This window comes from Peromyscus eremicus, unplaced genomic scaffold, assembly GCF_949786415.1.
Source record: "Peromyscus eremicus unplaced genomic scaffold, PerEre_H2_v1 PerEre#2#chr22_unloc_1, whole genome shotgun sequence".
NCBI classification, from domain to species: domain Eukaryota; kingdom Metazoa; phylum Chordata; class Mammalia; order Rodentia; family Cricetidae; genus Peromyscus; species Peromyscus eremicus.
Genome location: NW_026734286.1, coordinates 5,347,093 through 5,371,125, shown reverse-complemented (window position 1 = coordinate 5,371,125; position 24,033 = coordinate 5,347,093). Strand labels below are relative to the sequence as shown.

General features: G+C 43.1%; 1 protein-coding gene across 1 annotated transcript in view; it reads left to right on the top strand.

The window, feature by feature from the left end:
• The window catches only part of Adgre1 (adhesion G protein-coupled receptor E1), a 67,050-nt gene extending 43,252 nt beyond the window's left edge, over positions 1-23,798 (top strand). Inside the window, 10 exon segments of the mRNA XM_059251651.1 lie at positions 687-752; positions 755-870; positions 1,752-1,922; positions 7,134-7,328; positions 9,182-9,417; positions 12,070-12,136; positions 16,181-16,272; positions 18,011-18,179; positions 21,783-21,887; positions 23,793-23,798. Coding sequence (XP_059107634.1) covers positions 687-752; positions 755-870; positions 1,752-1,922; positions 7,134-7,328; positions 9,182-9,417; positions 12,070-12,136; positions 16,181-16,272; positions 18,011-18,179; positions 21,783-21,887; positions 23,793-23,798 — 1,223 coding nt within the window.
• The last annotated feature ends 235 nt before the right edge of the window (positions 23,799-24,033 follow it).

Here is a 24,033-nt window from a genome sequence, read left to right as displayed (position 1 = left end):
TCCCATGGGGGTTTGGCTTATTAGATCTGTTGGAGTTTTATGACTCTCAGAGAGCAGGAACAGCAGGCTGGAGTTCAGGGTGGGGCTTGCTTTCCTTTCCTTTCTTTTCCTTTCCTTTCCTTTCCTTTCCTTTCCTTTCCCTTTCCTTTCTTTTCCTTTCCTTTCCTTTCCTTTCCTTTCCTTTCCTTTCCTTTCCTTTCCTTTCCTTTCCTTTCCTTTCCTTTCCTTTCCTTTCCTTTTCCTTCCCTTCCCTTCCCTTCCCTTCCCTTCCTTTCCTTTCCTTTCCTTTCCTTTTTTCCTTTCCTTTCCTTTTCCTTTCCTTTCCTTTCCTTTCCTTTCCTTTCCTTTCCTTTCCTTTCCTTTCCTTTCCTTTCCTTTCCTTTCCTTTCCTTTCCTTTCCTTTCCTTTCCTTTCCTTTCCTTTCTCACGTCCCTTTTTTCCCTGGTCTTCAGACTCTGCCTCAACTGATCTGGAAGTTCTCTGGTATTTCAACCTTAGAGTAAACTAGGGAGAGTCTGTGTATGTACATGTTGCCTAAGTGTGCACATGTTGCCTGTGCTCACATGACGGTGTACCTGTGTGCACATGTGCAATCTATAATTTCCAAAAATAAACAATTCTCTCTCTCTCTCTCTCTCTCTCTCTCTCTCTCTCTCTCTCTCTCTCTCAATTTTGGGGACATACAGGGAACCCAGGAGTGGCTTTTGTCTCCTTTGCACACCTGGAATCAGTTTTAGATGAACGCTTCTTTGAGTTGGCCAGACCTCCTGGAAGCTGAAGATAAACTCCCCTGTTGTCGGTGGCATCGTGACTGGGGAGAAGAAGGAGGACTTCTCCAAGACCATTGTCTACACCCTGCAGCACATTCAGGTTTGTGCAGCGTCTCCTGAGACCCCCAGCTGCCTACCAAGGAGTCCTGCCACCCCAGCTGAGATGGCACCTATTTAAGAAACAGTTTCCAGATCATGACATATTTGGGTGAAGAAAATGGATTCCCATTTCTCCTTTACTAAGAAAGATCCTATGCACCCTTTTCTAAGTTTTCTCAGTGGTGACAACTTCTGATGTAGCAAGTGTTCATGCACTTGTGTATGTATTTGTGCAGGTATGCATGAGTGTATGTGTGTGCATGCACATGGGCTTGTACTCACATGAACATATGGCAGCTAAAGATCAATGTTTGGTGTCTTTATTGATCTTGTTTTATTTTTTCAAAGATTTGTATTTATTATTTATAAGTGTGTGTGTGTGTGTGTGTGTGTATGTATGTGCATGTGAGTGCAGGTGCCCATGGAGTCCAGAGGCATCAGATTCCACGGAGCTGGAGTTATAAGTGGTTGTAAGTCATCTAATATGGATACTAGGAACTCAATTTGGCTTCTCTGGAAGAGCAGCAAGTGCTACTGAGCCATCTCTCTCATGGAAACTCTTATCTCTGCCTCCCAGGGCTGGAATTATAGACCTTAGATGCCACTTTCAGCTTTTTTATGTGCATGTTGGGGATTTGAACTCAGTTTCTAATGCATTCATAGCAAGCATTTTGATCTTCTGAACTATCTCCCCAGCGCTGAGAGGAGTTTTCTTGTAGAAATAACAGTGTGGTCTAACAGTAGATCAAATACCACTACAAACTGAAATGTGGTCAGTTTTTCCATTCCCTCGAATGTCTGGTCCCAGATGGTGCTTGAGCTTGCTCACATTGAATTCGTTCCAGCGAAGTTCTCTGGTAACTGGGGTCTCTGATCTTTCAGCCAAAGCAGAAGTCTGAGAGGCCCATCTGTGTCTTGTGGAACCCCAATGTGGAGGATGGAAGATGGACACGCTCAGGCTGTGAGATCACAAAAGCATCTGAGACATACACAGAGTGCAGCTGTAACCGGATGGCAAACTTGGCCATCATCATGGCTTCTGGGGAGCTCACAGTGAGCATTTGGCAGCCTGTTTATGTTTCCCTGAGTATCTTGCCTGAAACCTAATGGGAGTGTATGGATAGAACATTGTTGGTGCTTCCCCATGGTCTTGGGTATTTCGGAAGGTAACCCTGGGGAAGGGGAGATATGTGTTACACTCCCATGATAGAGGAATTCATGATGTGATTAGAAGTCATGGAACTAAAGCACAAAGTCAGATGTAATAGCCCTGCATTAGTCAGGCTTCCTAAGAGGGACAGAACAGGAGAACATGTGTTGGAGGGGCTGTATTAGACTGGTTTGTACGATATGACCTATGCATTCTAACTATGGCTGCCTTCACACTGGAGAGGCTGAGAACCCAGTAAACACTCAGGCCAAGGCACTGGATATCAGCCTGACACTAATGGTCTGGAGGATTTTTGGAGCAACCTGTGTTTCTGTACACATTGGAAACCTGAAAAATCTGGATTCTGGTACAGTATCAGAATAGATGAACTTGCCAGCAAGATGTGAAGGCAATAAGGCAAAAGCAAACCTTTTTCCTTAGACTTACTTTTGTCTGGGCTGCCAACCGCATCTAGGATGGGTATTTCCACATCCTGATCAATAACATTTCTCTTGGGTGTGCCCAAACAGCTGATCTCTTGTTGGATTTCAGATTCAATTAAATTGACCACTAAGATGAACTGTAACAGACTCTAATCAGGCCTACCCAGTATATTTCCCAGGTCTTGTTTAATGAGCAGTTAATATATGATGGGACTTTTTGCTTAAAGCCAATTGTTTATTGGTCAGTTTCATGGGATAGAAGATTGATGCTCAGGGGCCTGCCCTTCCTTAGTAACTCGTGGAAGTGGGACCTGAACCTTGAAAGCCTGGCCCCAAAGTTCTCTTTCTACTAAACTATAGACATCAACTAGAAATTCCTTGAAGCCAGCGAAGGCTGACAATACACTGACATCCCTCAGTACTCATCCCCACTCCCAAAGGATGGTCTACACTCCATTTACTGGAGAGATCATGAAAAAACTACATTTTTTTTGAGGTCCTGGGTGTAGTATAGGTGAATATATCCACTAGAGGGTCCATGAAGTGAGCACAGATGAATGCATTGACTTAATAGAGAGGAAAGCTGTCTTAATTGGTGTGGAAAGTGTCCTTGGTTAATGTATTATGAATGAGGAGTGGTGTATTTATCTAATTAATCTTTATTAATAAAAAATCAGGAGTCAGATATTGGAGTAAGAACCTGAATAATGAGAGAAGTGGTGGAAAAGCCACCAGTGACCTCCTATATCTTCAGTTCCTCCATCAAAAAGGACTGAAATCCTCTCTAAGCCCTGACCTACTACTTCCTGTGTCTATCTGTCCTCAGTCTTCCAAAACCTCTATAGTTAATTTTGGTCAGCTAGTGGCTAGCTCTGCCCTCTCCTTCAAAGCAAGCTTTATTATCAGAATCCAATCAAAATATCACACAGCATCTCCCCCTTTTTGTCTAAATAAAACGGGAATATTATAACTCTAACATAGTAAAACTACATACAATAAGAACAATTATCAGTTAAGACTTAATTTTACAATGCCCAGTCCATTTGCATTTGGCAGATTCATAGAAAATATTCTATTATCTATCCTACCTTGGTAAGTCCAAAGTTTTGTACCTAATTTATTTTCTATCCTAACTTGCGTTATCAACCCAAACTATTCCTTTATGTCACTCAACCTTATACATATTACACCTTCTTTGTGAGTTTCTTTTCTGAATTTGGTAACAAGGAAAAGTATAACTATCTAGTCTTCAACTCCATCAGAGACCTGAGAAGGATATAATATTACCTGAGTAAATAGGTAGTACAGAGCAAACAACTTCCCAAATTAAGAAGTGAGAGAAACAGCTGGCTGCCTGGACAGTCACCCAAGGTTCCTCTGGAACATTGGGACATGCATCTTCAGCCTACAGGCCTGGAATATCTGACAGACTTTTCTGTGAAGCAGGAATTTTTAAGGACTGTTCTGCCTTATCTTGGCAAAGTTTGGCAGTCACTTTTTTGTGTGTCCTGATTGTCCAATTTGGACAGCATACTGTCAGCAGTCAAGGCAAGGGCAGTTTCTTGCACAGTGGCTAACTCTTGCCACAAAGAAAGTAAACTCCATGTGGAGTTTCTTTGATGCCCATCATCTTCTCTGAAGTAGATTGGTGCTGCCAGGAGCAGACATGTCTCATTGTCATAAAAAAGAATCTTATGTTATTAAAACATCTTAAATGCCATATTCTGTAGGTCTCTGAAGTGTTTGAAAACCACTTGTATATCTAAAATGTATCTCTGTTTAACCTTGAAAACATACCTAACATGACTACAAGTTTGATTGTGATAGGTGACTAACTATTAACCTGCATTTCTTTATTATCCTAAATAATTTGAATAATAATTTTCAAGGACTAGAAATTTACATTACATTATTAAATGAACTGTATAGGTACAATACCTAAACAAGAGTAGAAATATATGTACAGTATGTTCTAACAAAAATAACCTTAAATTTTTATCAATATACAAAACAGTCTCAAACAAGAGTAGAAATATATATATGTGTATATATATATATATATATATATATATATATATATATATATATAGTATAACAAAAATAATCCCAAATTTGTACCTTCCCCTGTGTCTATCAATCCCTCAATTTCAATGCCATTTATTTATATATATTTTTTTCATTTTTTTTAAGTTTATTTTTTTTCACATACTCAGCTCTCTCCTCAACCCCTCACTTTTTTTTTATACAGTGTTCTGTTTGCACATATCCCTGCAAGCCAGAAGAGGGCACCAGATCTCATTACAGATGGTTGTGAGCCACCATGTGGTTGCTGGGAATTGAACTCAGGACCTTTGGAAGAGCAAGCAGTGCTCTTAACCTCTGAGCCATCTCTCCAGCCCCCTTATTTATATTTTTAACTTTGGTCTTTGATCATTTATAGATGTTTGCCAAAATATTTGCCTTATGGTTTATCCTGAAAATTCTGTTTCATTTTCTAAAGCTGTTCTGTCATCCAGAGCAGTATTGTTTTCCAGAACAGGCATTAAGTCTTTTAATTGCTCTAGGAAGGAGTTTCCTCAATTCTAACAGGGATGATTGAACCAAATTTGGTATGGGGGTCTGCAAGAGGCCCTCTAAGGCATTTCCTGATTCTAAAGAGTTACCTTGCTTGTCCTGTGTTGATCTGCATTCCTTAGTTCAGTGTTGGACTTTGCCACACCTGCATATTCCAGAATGCTGGGGCCTTCTGTTGGGATTCTCTCTAGAAAAAAAATATTATTCCTAGGAACACCTTACCTACAATCCCTTTTAAGATGACCTGGCTTACCTCAATTAAAACATCTAACCTTTTGATTTTTCTTAAACTTTTTAGAAGTCACTTCTCCTATCCAAGTATCATCATAAACATGAGATTCAATATCAGCTGTATTTCTAATCCATTAATATTTGAGTGCTGATCTTGCCTTTAAAGGTCTATAACCCTTTTACATTCTGAATTAGCATTTTCAAAAGCCAAAGATTCAATTAATATTTTTCTAACTTCTGATATCTGATGTCATATTAATTATAGCTGAAGTCAATCTTTGTAAAATAATCAGTGAAGGCTTCTTTTGGGCCTTCTATAATTTTAGTAAATGACTCAGTCCCCTTTTCCAATTCTTCAGTATTGTCCCAAGCATTCAAAGCTGCTGTATGGTATAGGACAAGGTGTGATCATCAAATGTAATCTGTCTTGCCACATCTATACAATGGCACTCACTGAGAATTTGATCTTGGGAAATCTCATATCCTCTAGCCCTTCCTCATTGTCTCTCCACTGTGTTTTCCATTGTAATTGAGGACCAGCTCCCAATACTGCTGTAACTAAATCTTTCCAGTGTTGTGGAATAATTTGTTCTGAGTGGCCCATGAATTTAACATCTGCTTCACAAAAGGTGAATGCATGCCATATGATACCATTGCTTCCTTAAATCTCTTCAAATCTAACATTTCTATAGGATCCCAGTTAACTTCTGAATAGCCTTGGGGATGCCTATGGTCTGGTGGTTGTTCTTGAATGGTAACTGGATAAATTAAGGTTGGTTTTCTAATAACCTTGGGCCACTCCTCTTCAGTTTCATAATGCAAAATTGCAGTAGCTTCTGCTCTAAACTCCTCTGTCTGTGTGGGAATATTTTCTTAGTTTCATTAGTATGTCTTTCAAAGGTCTGTATCTTATTAGTCAATTTTTTTTGTATTTGGTACTGATATCAAACAATCTTTTTAGTGATAAAACATGAATTACCAAAATGATGATTATAATTGACATTATGTCACTCTCAGCTAAGTTGACCATCCCTTCATTTAATTGCTCCATTTTCAAATCATCCAATTACGGAACTACACAGAGACTTAACTTCCTGCACCATAATATTTCCCATTTTTAATGTGGGAAAAAAACTTTTAAAAAACTAATTTCTCCCTTAAGAATTCCCAGTTGTCTCACCAGATCTGCTGCTGCTGACTGTGAAATGTGAGGCTGGTGTTGCTGTGTAGCATGGCTGGGCAGAGAATTCAGGCAGTGCACAGTCTGGCTGAGGGCAGCTGCAGCTGCTTGCACATATCTGTGAGCTGCGAGTGTGTGGCAGTCACAGCAACAGTAGAAGCCTGAGTGATTGTTGAGTTGGCTGACCTGGTGTGGCAGCAGCCCAGAGGAGGGGGTCCAGGGTTTCTCTATGCAGCTTTGTGCCTTTCCTGGAACTCACTCTGTAGCCCAGGCTGGCCTCGAACTCACAGAGATCTGCCTACCTCTGCCTCCTGAGTGCTGGGATTAAAGGTGTGCACCACCACCCCTGGCTTTTTCTGCCTTCTTAAATGCTTATATTCCATAGAGAATCAATACTACACCCAGGACTTCTATGGCAAGGGATTATGGGAATTATAGTTTGTGAATGTCCTCTCTAGTATGGAGGGCCAAGCAAATGTTGGGGGTGAGGATGAGTACTCAGGGATGCTTTTGGATTGTTCAGAGTGTTGTGGGTAACATTCAAATCATTCTGAGTTCAGGGGACAGAAGCCCTGGGACTCTTCTCCTAGCTCAGGTCTGGGTAAGGTGTTCTCTCCTTTCTTTGTGGGGCTGAGGATGGATTTCAGTTCTGTTGTCAGGCCAACAATGGTTCTTCTTCCTGACAGATGGAATTCTCCCTGTACGTCATCAGCCATGTGGGTACAGTCATCTCCCTGGTGTGCCTCGCCTTGGCCATAGCCACCTTCCTGCTGTGTCACGCTGTGCAGAACCAGAACACCTACATGCACCTTCATCTTTGTGTGTGTCTCTTCTTAGCCAAGTTCCTCTTCCTCGTAGGTGTAGACAAGACAGACAACCAGGTTAGTGACCCTTGGGCTGTGGCCCAGTCCAGCTGCACTGTCTGCCCATGTTCCTTTGCCCATCATTGTCTAGTTCCCTCCCCAGGGCCTTTTCATGGTGTTCTCTGCCAGGGTCCTAGTTTTCTTTCTGTGGCTGTAATAAACATCATGACCAAAAGCAACTTGAGGAGGAAGGGTTTATTCCAGCCTGTATTTGGATGTCACAGTTCACTGCTGAGGGAAGCCACAGCAGGAGCTGAAGTAGAGGCCATGGAGGAATGATGCTTGCTGGCTTGCTCCTCTTGGCTTACCCAGTCTGCTTTTTTATACAGCCCAGGACTACCATCCCAGGGATGGCATTGCCCACAGTGAGCTGGGCCCTCCCATCTCAACGCACTACACTCTTGCCTACAGGTCAGTCTTACACAGGTGATCCCTCAGTCACGGTTCCCTCTCCCCAGCTGACTTTCATTTGTGTCAAGTTGACAAGAAACTAACCAGCACTGTCAGCTTCTCACTGGGTTGACCTCTTGTGACAGGTGTCAGTTTCAAATCAGCTCCTTGACCATGTTATGAATTATTTTGGTTCCTCCTATTGTTCTATTTTTCTGTTTCTTTGTGTGTGTGTGTGTGTGTGTGTGTGTGTGTGTGTGTGTGTGTGTGTGTGATGTATGTGTACGTGTTTGCATGTTTTCATCTGTGTGAAGACAAGTGTGTGGCGTGCATGTGCATGTAGAGGCCTGATGTAAGGTCTCATCCTCGATCACTCTTCCACATTTCTCATTGGGGTGCGGTCTCTCAACCAATCCAGAGATGGGAATATGAATAGTCTCCCTAGCAGGCTTCCTCCCAGGGCTGGAATTGCAGGTGGGCCACTATGCCCACTTAGCACTTATATGGGCTCTGGGGATCTGAACTCTGGCCCAGTCCTCACAGCCATGTAGCAAGTACTTTAGCAATAGAGGTGCCTCACCACCTCTGCTTCAAAACATTATGTATTATTTATATGTATGTGTGCATGTGTGTTTGAATGTGTGCACACATGTGCACATGCCATACAATACATAGGACAACTTGTAGGAGTAAGTTCTCTCCTTCCATGTGATCACGCTTGGGAGAAAGCACGTTGACCAGTTGAGCCATCTCATTGGCCTGGATCTTGCTTTTTTTTGAAACAGGATCTCTCATTGGTCTAGGCCAGTTGGTAGTGATCCTGCAGTAGCCCCTGTCTCTGCTCCCTGCTGTGGGGCTACCAGCGTGCATTTCCATACCTGGCTTGTAAAAGGGTGTTGGGGATGGGTTTCCTCATCCATGGTGCATGGAATGGGGCAAATACTTTGCTGACTGATGACAGACCAAAGAAAAGATTCCACACAAGCCCAGTTAATGAACAAATGTGTGTAGTGGACTTGCTTACAGAGCACAGGTGAGGGGTTACAGGAGCGTGGGTAACTCTCTAACAGCTGCATCACTGCAGCGTCCCACCCCATCATCGATGATGAGATCATGGAAGCTGCATCACAGAGTTTCTCCTTCCCCTGACCTTCCATTGCTTATGGACCCTAACTTCTCCCCAGGTTACTTTCAGCTGAGGGAGACCTGAAGGAAGTAGCACCTTGAATCCCAGGTGGCCTTCCTCTCCCTCCTTTTTGATTAGCTCCATCATCATCACCATAGACCTTGTTCTGTTGGTTGCCATGGCCACCTGGTCCAGGTACTTACCACTCGAAGATGGTAAAGGGGTGACTACATTATGCTCAGAGGAAAAGAGGCTGGATTGTTTGAGGAGCACCAGTTGAGGCCATCTCTCTCTTTCTCTTGTCCCTGACCTGCCTGCACGGGAAGATCCTAACATGCAGACTTCTCCCCTGCAGATAGCCTGTGCCATCATCGCAGGATTCCTACACTATCTTTTCCTTGCTTGCTTCTTCTGGATGCTGGTGGAGGCGGTGATGCTCTTCCTGATGGTGAGGAACCTGAAGGTGGTGAATTATTTCAGCTCTCGCAACATCAAGATGCTGCACCTATGTGCCTTTGGCTATGGGCCCCCAGGCCTGGTGGTCATGATCTCGGCCAGTGTACAGCCACAGGGCTATGGGATGCATAATCTGTGAGTGTCACTTTCTTCTTTATGAAGGTCCTGCTGCCAGGCTTTGTGATGACAACTGTACTAGCTACCTTGATTGTTGCCTTGACAAAAATACCTATAATAATATCAAAATGAAGGGAGGAAGGTTTTATTTTAAATACACTTTGAAGGGGCACAGTGTATCATGGCAGATAAGTCAGGGAAAGAACTCAAGGCAGGAACCTGGAGGCAGGAACCATGGAGAAATGATGCTCTCTGGCTTGCTCTGCTTATGGCCATGCTCATTGAGCTTCAGTGTACAGCCCAGGCCTAACCGCCTAGAAATGGGGCTGCCCACAGTGGGCTAGAACCTCCTGCATAAATTAGCATTAGAAAACAACCCACAGATATGCCCACAGGCCAATCTGATGGAGGTAGTTCCTCAACTGAGGTTCCCTCTTCCCAGGTGACTCTGGTTTGTATTGAGTTAACAAATACTAATAGACACAACACTGAAACCACAAAATCCTTGTGTGGCTTCTAAGAGCAGTCACTAGCAGTGATGTCACCAAGTGACCAGATGGAAGCCTTTTATGCCACCCTGATGGATAATGTGTATAGGCAAGGAGAAACGTTTCCAGGGTGGAAGTTGTGGGCCTTTGAGTGTTCAAGGCTAATGCAGATGCCTACAGCGGTCAGCTGCAGGAGCTAGTCATCTATAGCTCTAGAATGTAGAAATCAGAGATTTATGACTCAAAATACTCAGGCTGCAGGCACTCAAGTTTCATTTCTGTTGTTATGATAAAGTACTTTGACAAAAGGCAGTGTAGGAGAGGAAGGGATTTATTTCAGCTTGTAGTCCATCATTATGTGGAAGTCAAGGCAGCAACATCAAGCAGCTGGTCACATGACATTCAAAGCGACGAGCAGAGAGAAATAAATGCACACATGCTCACTTGCTTGTACTCAGTTACATTTCTCCACTCTTATGTAGTTTAGGATACCCAGAATAGAGACTGGTTCTGCCCACAGTGGGGAGGGTTTTTCCCACATCAATTAACTTAATTCAGACAACGAGTTAGTGACCCCTGATGACCTCCATCTTCCCAATGAGTTCACTTCTACTTTCATGTCATTTTTAGGGGTGACCTAATGAGTTTAATTGGAGTTACTTATAGAGTATGGATGAGGGATTATTTATAGGAGTGTGAATAACTTACCAGAAGCTGCCCCACTGAAGAAAGTGTCTCATCTCTCTCCTCCAGCAACTATTAGCTGCCTGCAGATGCTTAGGGAAAGGTAGGGCCTTGTGGGGGTACTCAAGATAGTTGGGTTATCATGATGGCAGATACTTGGCTGGTAGTCCTTTTCTCAAGGCAGCTGGGGAGCCAATGAAGGATGTAAGCTGTCAGTCAGATAATCAGATAGCCAACTCACCCTGGATCCCAAAATTTTAACTTACTTAGAGAAAAATATTAAAATGTGCCCTTGTAATTGTGGCTTATCATGAACATTAAATGCTGGTTTAACAGCATTTTACAATTCTCTAAAAATGCTCAACTCTTTCTGTGCCCAAGGGAGAGGTAGGCCCCTCTAGTTTTGTTGGTATTAGGGCCACCAAATTGTTCACTACATAGAAGACTTACAACCTTATGAGTCTAATTTCCTAGGAAGAGAGTATCTAGTTGGGTTAATTTGACTATTTTCCTAAATGCATAAGTAAAACCTGCTTGGTCTGTATAATGCTACTTGTATGTATGTTTTCAGGGCTTACCATTTGATATGGTTTACTAATTTATGTGCTCTTCCCTAAAGAACACCATGCCTCCCTCTCTTAGCATTCCTTAGTTGCCTGTAGTTCTTTGTGTAGGGGTGAGACCTTCTGGGATTTCCCCCATATGAAGCCTTTAAATCACAATGATGATGACTGACAGGATAACTCTACAGGTGCAACAGTGGTATGCGTACTTTGGTGGTAACCAATAGCTCTCTAAGACCTGTTCTAGACTTAAGACCTGATTGACAAGAGGGAAATCACACCTGGTAATAGAAACCTAGCCAGTTCCCTTAGGACTAGTGAAGTCTCAGATCCTAGAGAAGAACGTACAAGCAATACTTTACTACATCAGCATAATTTCTAACCATATTCTAAATATTTGTTCTTATGCACAGATAAATGTAGTCTTCATCCCTCATCAAAGAAACCTATCAATTTGCAACAGACAGAAACCACTATAGAAAACCACAACCAATCAAAATGTAGAGTTGTGGGGCCCAGTTCCACCTGATACATCTACAAAAGCTCCTGCATCTAAGGTTCAGGGAACGTTGAAGATGAGGGTTGGAAAGATTATAAGACCTCTAGTGTATTCCTTAGCCGAGGATGGTCAGTAATGAGTTCTCACTTGAGGAAGTGTTGGAGCTGAGGTCTGAATGACACAGTGTGCTAGTGGGGAGCTACATGGAGAAAGAAATTTCTGTGAAAGTTATGAACTGATCACCACTCTGGACTCTAGGCAAAGGTCTCAGGAATATTTTCCCATGGTGCATCTTGGTCTGTTTGACACGGGTATGCACCCACCCCACGATCAGCATTTCCAAATGCACCTCACCCTGCAGTATTCAGCAGAATGCACAATTGCCAGGCCAGTATGATGAGACAAATGCTCATGCCTCCTGTGTTTTCCTCTACAGCTGCTGGCTGAATACGAAGACTGGGTTCATCTGGAGTTTCCTGGGGCCAGTTTGCACGATCATCGTGGTAAGGAAAACATTTGTTCAAGTACATCTTGGTGTGCAAGGAAAGACAAATTTAGGAAGTGTCATCACACTTCAAAGCCTGCTGCTCTTAAAACTCTTCCCTGTGACTCTTGGTTCTTAAGATTTCACCTAGTGGGGTGTGATTCTCTGTCACTCTTCATCCATGCTCAGGTGCAGAAACACCTAGAGGGACAACAATTTTATCCATGCTTTGTGTTTTGGTGGGGGAATAGATCTGTCAGTTTCTTCTAGGTGTAGATGTTGAAAGACAAGGTGAAAAGAATTTAACCACACTTAGGATCTACAGATATCTGTCAGTCTGAGGTCAGCCTGGTTTACATAACAAATTAAGTTTTAGACCCGCTAGGGCTACATTGCAACATAGAAAGATACCATACACAAAAGAAAGAAAGAAAAGGAAGGAGGAAAAGGAAAGAACTGAGGGCCAATGGTCATGATTAGAAAAAGTGAAATGAGAAATTTTGAGAAATTAGCAAAAGCCAAGTGATATTTGCAGGTGCTAAGTACTGTTCTGGCTTCATTACTATTGCTGCAATAAAATGCCATGACCAAAAGTGTATCAAGGGAGAAAAGAGTTTATATCAGTCTAGAGGTCTATCCTGGCTAGTTTTAGGTTAACTTGACACATACTAGAGTCATCTGAAATGTGGGGGCCTCCATTGAGAAAATGCCTCCACAAGATGCAACTGTAGGGCATTCTCTTAACTAGTGATTGATGAATGAGGGCTCCTCCCATTGTGGGTGGGGCCACAGACTGCTGATCCTGGGTCCTATTAGAAAGCAGGATAGACATTTGATGAGGACACCTTATGGTTTCTCTGCTGTTCTCAAGATGACTGTCTCAGTTAGGGTCACTATTGCTGGATGAAACACCATGACCACGCACCTTGAGGAGGAAAGGGTTTATTTTACTCACAGTTCTATGTAAGAGTTAATCATCACAAGCAGTGAGGACAGGAACTCAAGCAGGGCAGGAACCTGGAGGCAGGAACGGATAATGCAGAGGCCATGGAGGAGAGCAGCTTAGTGGCTTGCTCCCCATGGCTTGCTTGGTCTGCTTTCTTATAGAACTCAGGGCCACCAGCCCAGGGGTGGCCCCACAGACAATGGGCTGGACCCTCCCTCATTAATCACTAACTAAGAAAATTCCCTACAGGCTTGCCTACAGCCTCATCTTAGGGGGGCATTTTCTCAGTGGAGGCCCTCTCCTCTCAGATAACTCTAGTTTGTGTCAAGCTAGCATAAAACTAGCCAGCACAATGACTGTAATCTTCAACTAGGATTGGCTAATTGTGGCATGGCCTTTCCTGGAACATGTGGACAAATGTCTACTTATACCAGATAGGGCACACATGACACACCAAAGTAGTGATTTTAATATAGTCCAGCTTGGCAGACCAGTGAACGTACCAGGGTTACACATAGAAGCATGAGAAGGGGTAAACCTGAGCGTAGATGACCTGAAGGTGGCTTCATCATTAGAAAGCCTATCCCAAGCTGGGGGAAAATTCATGAAAGGGTTCTCAGACCTCCTTTCATGGCATCAGGCATTTATAAGGTTAGAGTCTCCCTTCTCAGGGTCATTACTGTTTCTATAACTTGGGGAGAGATCTTGTAAATCCTGTAAGTACAAGAAGTTTCCTGAGACTTGTGGGTTGTTTATTTCCTGAGTCTTGACTATAAGGCAGACTGTTTCATCTTTGAGGAAACTTCTACAAAACCATGATCCTTCTCCATCTAGTCCTGTCACATTCCCCAGTGTCCTTCTTATGGCTCTCCTGCATGCTCACTTGTCTAGCTGTATCAAAGCATTTTCTTCTCCCTCATAATGCCAGTCTAGATTCTCATACAGGGTGGTGTTGGGAATCAGACCTTGTGTGACTAAGATAGGACAGTGCCTGGCATTTGCTGCTCCTCAATACATAATAGGTTTGAGAAATGATTGGGATAAAATAATAATGAAATGTTTATCTCTATAAAAATTACTTTTACATCTCACATATACTTCCTATGGGGTGGTATTCAAACCCATTCAGGAGGTAGTTGGCTGCTTCCAAACAATTCATGCTGCTGTTGCACCCATGGGCATATCTTGCTCGGCAGGTTGGTATTGTACTAATTTTACACAGGGTTCAGAGAGGTTGGACTGTGGATGGCTGTTCTGGTACAGAGCCTTCCAGAACTGTGAATGTTAGCCCAAATGGAGAAAGCTGAAATGTTAATTTCACCCATTCCAAAATCTTCAAAACCATTTTTCCTTCTGGAAGTTTTAGTTGTTAGGAAAAATAATTCCCCTGTCCTATCAGCTTTCCATTCGGTCTTGGCCACTGGGGTAGTTTGCTTTCCAGGGGACTCATGGGAAAATATGGGAATATCTTTCTGTTGTCACAAAAGGAGGGAGGATACCACTGGAATATCCAGTGCAGTGTCCAGGATGCTGCTCAGTAAACTGCAGGGCACAGGGGAGCATTGTACATCTCACATCAAACATGGTCTGACCCCAGATGTCAATACTGCCAACATGGAAAAACTGTGTCCCCGGTGTATGCGAATCCCGCTGTCTTCGTTTTCTTCCCTGTTGCTGTGGTAAGATGCACTGCCGATTTCTCCCTTTCTCAGTGCCCCTCAGGTGTTCATCGTTCTTTGTGTAGGCTGAAGCCTCATGGTCTTTCCCACCTCCACTTTGACACGTCCATTGCTGTTGTTCTTGTTTAGCCCACGGTCCTGCAGTCCTGTTGGTGGACTTTAGGGGTGTGGCTTCTGACATTATTAAGAGACACAGTCTCACAGCAAACTCCCTGATCCTCTGGTGCCTAGAACCTTTCTGCTCCATCTTCCACAATGTCCTCTAAGCCTTAAATGCAGAAATTGTATTCCCAGGAAAAGAGCACACCAATTGGTTATCCAATACCCAATGGTCACCTCTGAAAACACACATAAAACTAACACTATGTAGACTGAACAGGTTGCATTTAGGAATAAACATACATGTATGTTTACATATATGTATATATGTAACAACAATTAATGGAAAAAGAGGCCATAAATTTGAAAGAGAACAAAGAGGGGTATACAGGAGGCTTTGGAATGAGGAAAGGGGAGAAGAAAATGATTACAATTATGTTCTAATATTCCTCCAAAATGCCATTACCAAGGCCACTTAAGGGAGAAAGGGTTTATTTGGTTCACACTTCCAAGTTACAGTCAGTTGCTGTGAAAAATGAAGACCACAGGAAGTCAAAGCAACTAGTCACGCCCACCCTTAGTCAAGAGCAGTGAGCAGTGAATCTGTGCACGCTGGTCTCAGCTCAGTTTATCCACTCTGATACACACACAAGCCTCTGCTTAGATAGTGGTGCCACCCACAGTGGCTGAGTCTTCCCACTAGTCAAGATACCTCCCACATACATACTCAGAGACTACACTTAGTCCCTTACACGTGTTCCCAGAGGTCTGTTTCCTAGCTGTTGACAGTTAATACAGACCATCAAACCACTTTGAGAAGCCTGGGGGAACACCTTTGAAGAGAATGAACCATCTCTCCAGGGTCATAATCTATGATATCAACCTTGGTTTCAATTCCAACTTAACTGATGGGAAACAGCTAGTGGAAATTAAAGAAACCAACATGGGAACAAGAAAGGATGATTTGTTGCAAGGTTGTTGTGGTTTAGCAAGAGAGATGCACACTGCTGTTACACTGTGGACTCCAGGTCAGGCAGGGAGGGACCACTTTCACTGCATAGGAAGTGGGCATTGGGTTCAGCAGCATGGGGAAGCAGCAGATCGGCTAACTACAAATGGGGCCATTTGGGGTGATGATGGGTTTCTGATGCTCATCCTAAATTGGAAGAAGAGACATCAGCTGGGAGTTGTCAGTGACAGATCAAGTCCTGGTTACTTGGGCTTGACAAATCCAGGATTGAAGCCTGGTATCCTGGATGGGGCCAGAGTTTTACGTGAGGTGGATTGGTCACGGCCAGTCTGTGTGTCTTGTCTACCTACCCTCTGTTTGACCTTGCAGATCAACTCTGTTCTCCTCGCCTGGACACTGTGGGTGCTGAGGCAGAAGGTCTGCAGCGTCAGCTCAGAAGTCTCAAAGCTCAAGGACACCAGGTGCAGCCTCTTTCTCCTTTTCTCTCGCCACTCACTTTCCTGCATATGTCATGTGCATGTGCAGATGCGTGCATGCGGTGGCGTACATGTGGGGGTCAGAGGGCACCTTGGGTGTTGGTCTTTCTTCCATCTTGTCTGAGATAGAGGTGTTTGTTGTGCACCACTGTGTCTTCCAGGACATCTGGCTCAATTCTCCTCCTCCTCCCTTCTCGCCACAGGGGCACTGGGGGTACAGATGTTCATGTTATGTACTTGGCTTTATGCGGGTCCTCAGGATTTGAACTCAGGTCCTGACATTCGTGCAGCAAGCAACACTTTACCCACTGATCCACCTGCCAGCCTCTGGTCACCTATTGCATGCTCATGGCATGTAAATGATGGGGCTTGTGCAGAACAGCAGAGTCCACGTGTCAAGCTCCCCACTCCATAAATGTCATTTATGATCTGTGTGACATTACGTTGCTTACACGACCTTCACAAAGCTCAGTTTCTTCATCTGTAGAAATGGGACAGTGGTGTGGTTTGCTTTAGGTGGCTAGTAAAGCCTTGCCACAACTGCTTGGGACACCAAGCCTTCCATAGATTGCAACTGCCAATACATTCAGTGTGAGCACATGTACATAAAAACATGGGCATACATGCACAGTGCACGCACACACAAACATGGGCATGCAGATACACACAAAAATATGGACATTGTCTCAGTTAGGGTTTCAATTGCTGTGAAGAAACACCATGGCCACAGTAACTCCTATAAATGAAAACATTAATTGAGGCGGTGGCTTGCAGTTTCAGAGGTTTAGTCCATTATCATCATGGTGGGGAGCATGGCAGCGTGCAGGCTGATGTGGTGCCGGTGAAGGAGCTGCTACATGTTGATTCTGCAGGTAACAAGAAGTGGACTGTGACATTGGGAGTAGCTTGAGCATAGGAGAACTCAAAGCCCGCCCCCACAGTGACACACTTCCTCCAACAAGGCCGTACCTACTCCAACAGTCATCCCTCCCAATACTGCACCTACCTTTGGGGGTCATTTTCTTTCAAACCACTGCATTATTGCTAGGCTCATCCTTGGAGATTCCTGGGGGTTTCCCTGCCACCATATAGAAACTACCCTACCTTTATCTGTTTTATTCTATGGTGTGTCCATTAGCTGGATAAGCCATGTCTGATATAGCCTGTATTTATCTATACTTACTCTATTCATTCATATTTTGATGAATAATTGGTTATTGTCTTCCGTAGGGAGGGGGTAAAGAGAACGGTTGCTTTGCATGTATGGTGTTTCATTTTTAAGGTAATAAAAAGGTCTTGGACCTATATAGTATTGATGATTGCATTATGTGTGAGTGTACTCAAAGCTACTGAATCACAGTGTTTGTTCTTTAAATGGTGAATTTTGCCTCAATGAAATAAGGGACTCTATAAGTATTTTATAACCATGGATTTACCTTTCACATAATGAGGTCTAAGTGTCTGGACAATGGGCTTAGCCATTCATTGCTAAACCAAAAATCTATTCAATACACACACCCACACATCTCTGAATCCATGTGTATCTGTAGACAACAGCATTTTAATTTCCCACAGGACTTGATTTATTTACCTTGAGACAGCAAATTTCACTCTGTCTGCATCCCCAGCATGGTGCTGAGCCAGTTGGCGTCATCTTCAGACAGTGTCAGGTGTCTCCATGGAGGCTCTCAGGACAATTCATTTTGTAAACATTACCCTCCAGGTTGCTGACCTTCAAGGCTATTGCCCAGATCTTCATCTTGGGCTGCTCCTGGGTGCTGGGCATTTTCCAGATTGGCTCCATAGCAAGCATCATGGCGTACCTGTTCACAATTATCAACAGCCTGCAGGGGGCCTTCATCTTCCTCATTCACTGTCTGCTGAACCGCCAGGTATGCGTTTGCCTACTCACACCTGCCTCTGCATGGAACTACTCACTTCATAGGCTTGAAGCAGACCCACTCTCCTATCTAGGATTCCATGCTGTGTGTGTGTGTGTGTGTGTGTGTGTGTGTGTGTGTGTGTGTGTGTATGTGTGTGTGTTGTATGTGTGCATGTGTGTTGTACATGTGTATTCATACATGTACTCTTGATTTTCTGGAGGCTAGAGACTGACATTTGGTATATTCCTCCATCGTGTCCCCCTTACCTCTAGTATTTTATTTAAATTGATATGCATATGTGTGTGATCTCCTCTTGGAGCAGTTTGATCAAGGGAAGCAAAACTGTGAGTTCTGCACTTCCCTCTCTGTGCTTCCTGTCTGCCTGCAGTCTGTAGTCTGTGGCCTCTTTGACCTACCTGTGGTCTATGTTGGATTTGTCTATTGCCTGTGTGTGTTGTCTGTCTGTTGTGCCTCTGTCTAACAAAGGGATCACTCTTTGTTTACTGAACAGCACAGAAAACACAGCATGGAAAAGGGACAAGGACTTATTTACAGAAAGCTTTGACAGTTTTACAAGGGGAGAAATTACATTACTGATCCCAGCTGACCCAAAAGAGCATTCAGAACTGCAGATCTTATCAACCTGTTTTCCACATTTTCTATAAATGTGTTTCCCACATTTATAGGCTATTTGTTTTGCTTCAGATTGCTTCCAACCTGTCTGCTGCTCTCAGCAAATGATCACAACACACACACACACACACACACACACACACACACACACACACACACACACACACAGAGTTCTAGGCCAGGTACAGGAGAGGGCACATAATTTAACATTAAAGCTACGCCTTTGGCTTAGATTTTTAAAAAGTGCTAACATGGGCAATCCAAGGCACAGTAAGCCTGGTTGCATTATTCTCTTAAAGTCTGGTTAGACTTAAGCATGCAGGCTGAGCACATGGTAGGACAGAAGGTTGAGCACATAGTCTTAAATGATTTCAAGGTACAGTATTAACCTGGTTGTAAGGGCTGGGAAAAGTTCATTGTCTTCAAAGGCAGATGGTACTTTCAGAAGAATGTGTGTATGTGCCTGTAGCAGCCAGAAGAGGGCACTGGATCTCTCAGAGATGGATCTGTGGGTGTCTGTGAGCCTACTGATATGGGTGTTAACCAAACTCAGGTCCTCTGCAAGAACAAGACATGCTCTTAACCACCTAGTCTTCTCTCTAGCCCTTCTATCTTATCTTTTCAGCCAGGGCATCTTACTGAGTCTAGAGCATCAGTTGAGCTAGACTGGTCAGCCAGCAGGCCCAGCAAACACCCTTCAGTCTCTGCCTCCACAGAAATGGGATTGCTGATGTGTAAAACCATATTGGTTTCTGTAAACAGAGTTTCTACGTCCTGCACTGTCCTACAGCTGCCTCCAAATAATCACGCAGAGGCTTATATTAATTATAAATATTTGACCAATGGCTCAGGCTTATTATTAACTAGCTCTTACATTTTTTCTTTAAAACTTTTAAAATTCATTTTTACATACCAACCACAGATCCCCCTCTCATCCCTCCTCCCACTCTCTCCCAGTTCCTTCCCTCCCCCGAACCCCATCATCCCTTCCTTCAAAAAGGTAAGGCTTCCCATGGGGAATCAACAAAGCCTGGTACATTCAGTTGAGGCAGGATCAAGACCCTCCACCCTGCATCAAGGGTGAGCAAGGCATCCAACCATAGGTAATGGACTCCAGAAAGCCAGCTCATGCAGCTCTGCCTCCACAGAAATGGGATTACTGATGTGTGACATCATGTGAAACCTGATCCCACTGCCAGAGGCCCCTCAAACAGACCAAGCTACACAACCATCTCCTGTATGCAGAGGGCCTAGTCAGGTCCCATCCAGGTTCCACAGCTGTCATTCTAAAGTTCATGAGTTCCTACGAGTTTGGTTCAGTTGTCTCTGTAGATTTTCCCATCATGATCTTGACCCCCCCTTGCTCATATAATCCCTCTTCACTCTCTTGAACTAGACTCCATCCCTCCCCCAGCTCAACCATCCCGTTCACTCATGTTCTCATCTTCCATCCCCTCTCCTCTTTTGCCCCCCCTACCCAGTTTACTCACGGAGATCTCATCTGTTTCCCCTTCCCAAGGCAATCCATGTGTCCCTCTTAGGGTCCTCCTTGTTAGCTAGCTTCTCTGGAGCTGTGAGTTGTAGTTCAGTCTGGTTATCCTTTGCTTTACATCTAGTTATCTATTTACAAGTGAGTACATACCATGTTTGTATTTCTGAGTCTGGGTTACCCCACTCAGCATATTTTATAGTTCTATCCATTTGCCTGCAAATTTCATGATGTCATTGTTTTTTACTGCTGTATATATGTACCACATTTTCTTTATCCGTTCTTCAGTTGAGGGGCATTTAGGTTGTTTCCAGGTTCTAGCTATTATGAATAATGCTGCTATGAACATAGTTGAGCAAATGTCCTTGTGGCATGATTGAGCATCCCTTGGGTATATGCCCAAGAATGGTATCATTGGGTCTTGTGGTAGATTGATTCCCAATTTTCTGAGAAGTCGCCATACTGATTTCCAAGGTGACTGTACAAGTTTGCACTCCCACCATCAGTGGAGGAGAGTTCCGCTTACTCCACATCCTCTCCCACATAAGCTGTCATCAATGTTTTTGATCTTAGCCATTCTGACAGGTGTAAGATGGTATCTCAGAGTCATTTTGCTTTGCATTTCCCTGATGACTAAGGATGTTGTAGCTCTTACATTTAAAATAAACCATTTCTATTAATCTATGCATTGCCACATGGCTCATGGGTTACCGGTCCTTTGGCATCTTGCTCCTAGGGGGGCTGGCTTACATCTCCTCTGTCTCCACCCTTCTTCATCACTTCCTCAGTGATTGTACCACCTAATCTTATCTTGCCTCACCATTGGACAAACAGCTTTACTATCAACCAATGAGAGCAATACATATTCACAGTGTATAGAAGGGCCATACCAGAGCAGGTTTCCTTTATTTTTGAGAATTTCATATATATACACAATAAAATATGACTATACCCATTCCCATTCTTCCCCCAAATTCCCACATATTCCTCTCAACATGTTGTCCAAACAACTTTACCTTTCATGACTTGAAAAACCCTACTAAGTCCAGTTAGTGTTTTCCATACATGCATGGGTATGGGGGCACCCACTGGAGCACCCAGAGAAGAAAAATTTTCTCTGTCTCAGGATGATCAACTGCCAATCAATCCTCAGTAAGGGGAGGGGTTAGAGGTCTTTTACTCAATCCATGCTATAATTTGGCTGCTTTGGTCTTGTACAGACAATGACAGCTGCTGTGAGTTCCCGAGTTTGATGACCATGTATGTCATGTCCAGAAGACAGCACTTCCTATCACCCCTCCTCCTCCAGCTCTTACATTCTTTTCACCTTATTTTCCATGATGTTCTCTGTCCCTTGGTGTGTTGGGTAATGTACTTGTCTTGTCTTGTGTTTTTTATGTGGGTGCTGGAGATCCAAACTCAGGCCCGCATGTTGTATAGCAAACGTACTGACTCACCCAATGCCTTGCTTTGTTGTGTCTCCATCTCAGATACGAGATGCATATAGGAAACTCATCACCAGGAAGACTGAACCCAGCTCCCATTCCCAGACTTCAGGGGTCTTACTGTTATCTATGCAGTCCAATTCCAAGACGGTAAGGGAGTATGTGTTTCCCACTCATGCTGATTAGAAGGGGCACACTTTCTCAGCAGTACTGAACAATGCCTCATGTCAGTACTGCTGGCTGCTAAGTGTGCTTATGTAGAATTGTAGGATGGGGATATTAGAGCAGAATGCCTGGGTTTACACACCACCTTTATCACTTATTAATCATGCAACTTAAACTGGGTGACATCCACAGATGCAAAGAGAACCTACATGTTAAGGATTTTATTCTAGTCAATGACCAATGAGGCTGTCAGGGAGATGTTCTTACTGGTTCAAAAAATGTGATAATTTATGTTCTCAAGTTCTGTGACCCACCTCGTTGTCAAGTGACAGGTAGGTGAATTAGTCAAAGAAGGTGTCTTGGCTCCTTTTTTGTTGCTAGGACAAAATACCTGATGGGAGCAGCTTAAGGAAGACAGAGTTTATTTTGTCACAATTCAAGGGTACAGTCCATTATGGCAAAGGAATCATAGTAGCAGGGGCATGGAACAACATGGCATCCACAGTCAGGAAGCAGAGAAATGAACTCTAGTGTTGGGCTCACTTTCTCATTTTTATTCAGTCTAGTCCCAGAGCCCACGGAATGGCACTGCCACATGTAGAATGGGTCTTTCCATCTCAGTTAATGTAATCTGGATGATCCCTCATGGGCATGGCTAGAGGCTTGTCTCCTAACTAATTCTAGAATCTGTCAAGTTGACAGTCAATGTTAACCATCATAGATGGTATACACATGGGTTATATTCTGCCACAAAGAAAAAGAAAATGGAGTAATTTTTCAGGAACATGGTTAGAACTGGAGATCATTTTATAGAGTGAAATAATCTAGACACAGAAGTACAAATAATCACATGTTATCTGTCATTCATGGAATTCAGGTTAGTAAGTGACATGAAATTAAAAGTGTAACAATTTGGGAGGAGAAAGAGGATCAGTGGGAGTAGAGAGGGGTGAGGAAAGGGTAACAGGTACTTTGTGATCAAAGTACGTAATGTGTGTGCATGAAACCATTATAGAGAAACATTATTTTGTTCAATACACTAATAAAGAAAAAGCAAACAACATATACATGTTTTCATATATATACATATATGCACATAGTATTTGCTATATTAAGTGGATTTTGTATCAATTTTTACCTTATTGGGACTTCATACTGTGACTTCATGATTCACTTAATGCATACCAAATACTTAGTCCTGTGGATCTCTCTTAATTTCCCTTCCTGTGGCTGTGACAGAAGATCTTGACAAAAGCAACTCAATGGAGAAAGAGTTTACTTGTCTCACAGTTCTAGATAATAGTTCATCTTCTGGGAAGTCATGTCAGTAGGATCTTGAGAGAACTGGTCACCTTATATCCACAGTCAGGAGCAGAGAGAGATGAATCAAAGCCTGTATGCTAGTGCTCAGCACACTCTATCTACCATTACATAGTTTAGAATCACCTTTCTAGGGATTGGCACCACCCATGGTGAGTAGCTATTTCTACATCAGTCAGTGTAATCAAGACATGCCCATAGTCTAACTTGATCTGAAAATCCCACACTGAGATTCTCTTCCCAGGTGACTCTAGATTGTGTCAAGTTGACGGGTAAAATTAACTATGACAGCTGTCATATTTCTTGGTAGTGTACCACTGATCACAAATTGCCCACACTCCAGTAAATCACCAACCTCACACCCCAACAATGTTCACACAAGTAACTAGTTAAACTCAGAGAGTCATGAAGAAGGACAACCACGATTAACACGTCAATGTTCATAGTCTATTTCTATATTGATCTCAGTGTACATGTAAGACAGATGCCCCTGCAGATAAGACATTCAGGATAATTTTTGGATCAATCCTTTTGATTGATGATGAGGTTATTGTCTTTTGTGTTTTTCAGGGTTAACATCATTTGTGCTTTTAAATATATTATGGAGCAACATTTTGAAGATTGTAAGTGCTTGCAAAAGTCTACTTTTAATCACTCTCTGGCTTATTGAAATTCAAGATCTCACACAAATGGGGGAGTTTTCTTGCTAATTCAAAACATGAATGGATGGGGACAAATTCCAAGGGTTTCATGCACCGAGGAGACACATCAGTTACTGTCCCCAAATTAGTTTGTCTTACAACCATGAAGG